Source organism: Pundamilia nyererei, unplaced genomic scaffold (genome assembly GCF_000239375.1).
Source record: "Pundamilia nyererei isolate P.nyererei 1_Seehausen unplaced genomic scaffold, PunNye1.0 scaffold00327, whole genome shotgun sequence".
Lineage (NCBI taxonomy): Eukaryota > Metazoa > Chordata > Actinopteri > Cichliformes > Cichlidae > Pundamilia > Pundamilia nyererei.
The window spans coordinates 385,487-392,569 of NW_005187728.1; the positions used below are offsets into that span (position 1 = coordinate 385,487).

The following is a 7,083-nucleotide window of genomic DNA, read 5'->3' on the forward strand; positions in this document are numbered from 1 at the left end:
CATAGTGATCGTTTGATATATGGACCTGCAGCGGAGTTTAGGCCCAGACACGGCTAGTGATGTCAGACTTAACGACCGGATTGACTATTTAACTTAGGTTTTGCTTTTTAAGCTAAGCTAGGCTAATTGCCTTGTGACTTCACCTTCGTACTGAACAAACAGACCTTAAAGTAGCATCCTCCGGCTGAGCTAACCGTTAGAAAGCCAACATTATTTCTCCTAAAACAATTTCTTTATTTTACTTTTCAGCCTGATGTGTTATTTGAATGGAAGCTAATTGTATAAGAAACACTTCTTTTATGCTAAGGTTAGCTTTTAAGCTTACAGTCAAACAGAAAGACTAAACATCTGTGTGTCTTCCACTGTTCGCCTCTCATAAACCAACATCTGGAAGTAAAAGGGAGTACTAAACATTTTAAACCCAAAAGAGGAGTGCAGTCAGGCCTGTGCACATTTCCTTCCTACAACGCTCTGCATAATATATCTGACATTTACATGAGCAGTGCAGAACTTACCGCCGCTGAGGCTCTAGGCAGCCTCTGTAAACATCGAGAGCATGCACGCCCCGGACATCACGTTGCATTTGAAAATGTGCAGCGGCCGCACAATAAAGTACCCTTGTCGTTGTCAGTGTACAGTATGTGGCCGTCTGCACATCTGACCCAAGGAGCCCCATCAGACTGACTGAAAGCCCTCTTCGTCTGTCACCATGGTGATCCGCAGGCTAAAACCGAGGAGTCGCTCTTCTAGCAGTTTGAAATTCATCTTCAGTTTGTAGCAGTCAGAAGTCATCTGTGCTTAAATAAGAAGTTAAAATGACACTGAATGTGAGCTTGCATTTTAAATACTGTGGGGTGTGTTTTCACTACATCTAGTCGTTGAAGGTTTACAAAAGATGTCTCTCACATGTGTCTGTAGCCCACAGTGACCTCTTTAAAACACTTACTTTGTCACATTAGCAATTTAAAACCCAGCGGCAATGTGTAGCTCACTAAAGTACACGCAAATACTGTTCCTAAGTACAAAGTTATACTTAATACTTCTACAGCACTTCGTGTCAGAGCGAGATACTGTACTGTTTACACTGGTTCAAGTTTACCATCAGCCTTCATCTGTCAGGCTTCAAAATGGTTGATTGACTAGGCAGTACTTCCATCCTTTCACCTGTGCTCCCAACCTTAATAATTAAATAAAAAAATATTAGACATTATTATTGATTTTTAATGTGAAATTATTATTAGCATATTTATTAGCTTTGTGTTATTAATTCCCTGACATGTCCAAAACAGGCCATGTTGCTTCCCTCAACACTCCTGTTAAGCCAACTTTCTTCCGACTGACTGATTGGCTTTGAACAGGTAGGTGTGATTGCTGCGCTCTCCACAGACGACAGCAGGTTCACACCAAGCACAGAAGTGAAAGAGTCTGGAGATGCCGTGGCGAACGTGATGCCGCCTGCAGCATAACCCAGCATGACTGGGTTGGGGGAAGCCAGTTGAGCTGTATCGTGCTAATCTGAGCATACATCCTATTAAAGGGGACTTCACGCCTCCCTCGTGGAGTCTGTTTGGTCAGAAAGGCTCTGTCAGTGCTCCTCCTGCTCCTGTTTACACAAAGGAGCAGACACTGGTCCTGCTGATGGGTTTGATGCCCTTCTGCGGTCATGTCCAGCTCTCCGCGCCTGACTGTATAGCCTCCATAGCATTAAGACAAAGCGAACCTCCCTGCAGTCATACATATTGATGTGCCGATCGCTTTTGGGGGTTGTCTTGTTTCCTCTGAAAAGCGATTTACAGGTGAAGTGGTTTCAGTGGTTTCTCCTTCCTAACAATAAAGACTGATACCCCTGAACTTTACCTGAGCATGTTCTTTACCCTCGTGATCAAGTTGTAGTTATATTTTTTTGAGCAGTCTATGATCATTGTAACTCTAGCAGTGACTTTTCTGGTCTTGCTCTCTCACAGCTACGTCTACGACCCCTCAGCTCCAGTGGACATGAGGAAGAGCGACTCCACAGGCAGCTCGCTCTACCAGCCCCATCGCCGCCCGGGCGGGGCCCCAAACAGAGACCTATATGGTGAGGCCAAGCAGAAGCATGGCTTTCATAACATGGCTTACAGCAAGTCCAATGAGAGCACACTAAAACTAGAAGTTGACAACAACCATGTCAACCAAAGACTGCACCGTCAGGGGAGTATACCACCGACAGAGGGAGGGCTCTACATCATCCAGCCACAAGGGGTGGGGCAGCAATGGATGACGCAGGAAAAAGGTCTGAGCCAGGTGCCCGTGTACCCCAGCGTAGAGAATTACGAGATCCAGAGGAGCCAAGCGACGAGTAACGGGTGGACCAGCGCCGAGCACCGGCTCAGCAGCCCAGAGCTTTCAGCAGACGAGATAGACGAGGGTGTGGGAGGGACCCCGGAGTACCTGTGTGACACGGGGGACGAGGGCAGCGTCTTGTCAGTGGACATCCAAACCAGCAACACCAGCTTGTCCTCAGGGGGCACGAGGGACGAGCTCACGCTGACAAAGACTCCCGACGTCTCCACGATGGAGAGCGGGATCTCGGTGTCGAAGAGCGAGGACGAGGAGCAGGAGGTGCAGAGCATCACGGACTCGATGGTGGCAGAGGCTCTCGCTGCTCTGGAGGCCGCCACGGCAGGAGAGGACTATGAGTGAAGGGCGAATGCGCTCACCCACCACATAAAAAAACTCTGAGGACTCAAAAGAGCATCAAAACCACGATGAGACGTTGCCACGCTTCTGGAGAATAACGCTCATATCTAAGAACACGGGAATGAATGGAAACTCTGTTTACAACAAAGATATATTTTTGAACCCTTGGATAATTTTTTTTAAGCTGTGGTTATACTGACAGAAGATAATGTGTGCCTTGTGAAGGAGGCTACATTTCCAAAGCTGCAAGTTTTGCATGAAGCCACAACCAAAGAGACGTCAGAGTGCACGCTGAGTTTGACCTGCAGTGCACCCAACACTCCGTACAGTCCCAATAAGCCTGGATGTGCTCGTCCACGCACACACACACAGTTAGCGATACACCACATGTTGCTTTTATCATGTTTGGATCTTAGTGTTTCTTCTGCAAACACAGTCCCTGCCATAGGCTGTACAGGAACCGAGCACGTGGATAAGGAGAGGTCATCATGGTTTTGTTCCTTATATTTTGTTCTGCTGTTATTTATAAAATCGTACTGCTTTCTAAACTTGATCTACTGAATATTCCGTAAATGAAGGATGAGGAGCTGTCTTTTAATCGAGGCTTATTCACTCGCTGATCGTCGCTATTATGCACGTTATGACTGTGTGAAAACATTTCATAAACAAGACCATTTATTCTAGTCAATGTGAATGTAAGATCAGCTACAGTCAAACTGCTGCTGAGTGAACCTCAGAGGGGTCATAGCTTCACCCTCTTAGCTTTTTACTTTTAATTTTTATTCCACTTTAAGGCTTCTCGTCCAGCCTGTGACGTTAGCTCAGCTCGGTGATGACCTAACTGAGGCTGGGCGGCAGTACAGAGTGCTTTTTTAACGCCAGCCTCCCCCGTGGCTGCTCAGTGTTCACCATAGCTCCATAACCAAGTACACGCTTCTGTCTCTATTCACTGAATCTCATACAAATGTAAGCCAAATCCAGCTCTCGAAGGTCTTATAGCTATCTTTATCAGTACTTTGGTTTTGGAACCGCACTCAAGTAATGTTGATTAATCACAAATAATAAATAAGCTGTTCTGATCAGTTGTGTTTTAATTTTATTTTCCCTATTTGCCCCCATTTCAGTCATGGTTTGGCTGCCAAATGATTTCTATTTGTTTGTATTGTAAATTAAAATAAAAGTACTTGAAAAATTGTGTCTAATTTGTGTATCTTGTGGATTTAACGCTACACTTGACAGCTAGTTGAAAGAGGACACAGTCATAAGATTTTATCTTTCCCTCACTGAGTTTTTGGACCTGGAGAGATCTGCGTGTTTGAACGTTTATAGAATTATAAACTAAACGAGTTCAGTACTCGAACTTCTTGTAATCGCTACGTTAACAACAATGTAAAATGGATATTCACAGTATTTAAAGTTTCACAACTTCCTGTTGCAGACATTAAATTTTAAAGAATACAAACAAATAACTGCTACTTTAATGTGCCTGAATTAAAGCCCCGCTTGCACTCAGCGTGCTGGCAGTTTAATAAAGGATAAATATTCCGCTACAGTAGATTCCTGCATGTCAAAGTAAGCCTCTGCTTTCCTGTGGAGGCCTCATCTGTTGGCTGCCCCTCCTTGACCTGCATCTGCAGATCTCTGGACAGAGAAAGAGCCCAACGCTACTGAGATTAGCAGCAAGCAGACTTTTGGACTTTGAGTGAATGAATGTCTGAAAATGACTCTGCTGTGTTCTCCAAAAGTTGATTCTGTTCATCTGGACGTAGCGTTTTCAGTGGGAGAAACGTTTCCTCACTCATCCAAGTGACTTCTTCAGTCTCAGCTGACTGCAGGTTTCCCCCAATCTTATAAACAGTACATTTGCATAATGACTGAAACCAGCCCACTGAAGGAACAAAATCTCATGACCATTGATGTTACGGCCAGGGGAACGTAACAATTGATGATCAACAACTACTGATCAATGGCCATGAGTAAAACAGGAATAAAACGGAGTCAGTCTGACATAGGCACTTGTCAACCGTGCATTTATATAGGAATATAAGTTGTGCTCATCAGTGTCGACTGCCTCAGATTGATTGCAGCATGTTGGTAATCTGGCTGTTTATAAATTATTCTGCAGTTATTTGTAGATCTTCAATGTGATTGCAGACAGGACCCCACAGGTTGCCTCCCACCTCTCGATGGGTGTTCTGGTCTAGCAATCAAAAGCAGTTGCAAAGACGACTGATGCATACTGGACCTGTGAAACTTCTTGTGGTTGTTGTTGTATGCAAAAGAAATTAAACACACCACCGTTTCTGTCCTAGCCACAAGGAAGTTGCCGTCCTATTTTTAGTCTAGTGTGACTGAGGCGTGATCTAACTTTTACATAGAAATCTATGCAAATGTGTGATGAGCACTAGCTTTTTGTCCCCGTGACGATTCGGAGCACTAAAAACAAATTATTTTTATTTAATTCCAGATCCTGACTGTAGTGGAAGGAACTGTAATTTCACTTTTAGGGTCTAGTATTCAAAAGTTGTAAATGAATAGTCCAGTGGCTGTAATTTTAACACGAGTAGCACAGCTCCTGTAAGTAACCCAGCAGGTTTCTAACTATGATGTTAAAAACTGCTCTGCTGGGGACCGACAGTTCAAACAGCTCAGATCTTTCAAAATATTCTCCATCACCTAACGCTCACAAAATAAGACATAAAATCATCCTCACAGAAGCTCTTCTTATGTCAGCAGACGTGCCAGATAACAGCTTGGTTGCCAAAGGGAAAGTGGTCGTTTCCCTAAGGAGGCAGATTTTTGCCAACCTAAGGGCATGGAAAAATACTGCTCCAGTCACTACTCGTGATTTTCCTCCGCACCAATTCTGTTACACAATTAAAACATCCAATAAACTATACCAGTGACGAACAGATGACATGCCGAACACATTTTTAAAGCCGCTTTTCGGCGTTGCCATTCACCACAACATCTAAGCGTTTGTTTATGAATGCCGCTTCGCTCCCGTCTTCATAATAAGTGTGATCACCGTGGGACTCGGGTGTTTAAACCTCGCCATCGCAGCAGTTAGAGCCTCAGCGGGCAGCGTCCAGGGCCTCGGGGCCTCGGCTAATGAACACCTGTGGGTGTTTGCTTGAACCCCACACTAGCTCACGTACACACCTCAGGAACTTCCACAGCAGCCAATAATCCTGATCGACTGGCTGACTGAGAGGCTCTCGGTGTCTTTGTGAGCACAAGAGGTGGAACAGAGCCCCCCAAAATAGCTCTTTCTTTGGTGATTTATCTCCTCCTCTCAGCCGCCGCCTTTCCATCTTCATCCCTCTGCGCTCCTCTTCGTGTTATAGTGCGCTCTTTATTTAAACCTTTGGATTTTTGGCTAGTTCATTGGTTTTACATGAAATGTTCAACTTTTAAATTCATTGGTTTATTAAGATACGCTTGTTTCGAGCAAGTGATGTTGCTAGGTTTTTACCCGCTCACCACGATCCCGTGGGTCTGTCAGACTGTATCTCTCCCTCTCTGACTTTTCACTAAAATCCCTTAGCACGTCCCACTCACCGCTGAGTTTGAGACGTTGCAGGAAAACCACAGAAGACCAGAGGCGGTTTCATGTCACATACGGCGTGCTGCACCACAGCGGGATAGACTACCAGACTCCAATCCACACTGAGGCCTGTGTGCGAATGCATTCACAGTTTAGCCAAAGCTTTGATCCAAAAATGCCTCTGAGGGAGCGAACACAGCCTGTTATGTTTTTATTTTTACTTTTCCCCCCACGGACAACATCATTTGTGCATTGCAGTGGGCGGCTGTTCAGCTACCAGGTGAAATCACAAGCGAAGCACAAATGAGCACAAAAACTCGTTGGCGGGCTGTTTTTTGTGTTGTTGTTGTTTTTAAGAAATCAAAAAGAGCAGTTTTCTTTATGAACTTCTGAACGCACACCCTGCTTCTCAACGTTACGGACAAAGACATTAAAGACAAAAAATGTTCCCGTGCAGCGTGATGACAACAGGATCTGCTTAATCAAACCAGTGACTCATCTTTCCATCAGAGCCGAGCTCGCCTAGTGCGTCACCGCCTCACTTTGATCCTTTCACTCGGTTCAAGGATACACAGAAAGGTAGATTATACACTCTGCACAGGCAGATAAATAACAGCTGAGGCTTTACCTGCACACAAACAGCAGAGCACGAAGTTTGAAAAGAGACACGTGTCGGTGTGAGCAACTTTTATCGGCGAGCGCAACATCAGCACAAGCTACGTGTTATTGTTTGTGCAGAAAGGGAACATGTGAGCTGCTGTCAGCTGAGAAGAGGCATCGACGAGCAGAGGAGGGTAGAAGCCTTTTTCAATTTCATAATATCCCAAAATTTCCAAGTTCACCTACAGTTGAAAATC

General features: G+C 44.8%; 1 protein-coding gene across 1 annotated transcript in view; it reads left to right on the top strand.

Moving 5' to 3' along the window:
• Positions 1-3,874, top strand: part of LOC102207009 (uncharacterized) — a 27,679-nt gene extending 23,805 nt beyond the window's left edge. Inside the window, exon 3 of the mRNA XM_005751802.1 lies at positions 1,965-3,874. Within this exon, the coding sequence (XP_005751859.1) occupies positions 1,965-2,682 (718 nt within the window). The 3' untranslated portion in view covers positions 2,683-3,874. The remainder of the gene's footprint in view (positions 1-1,964) is intronic.
• The last annotated feature ends 3,209 nt before the right edge of the window (positions 3,875-7,083 follow it).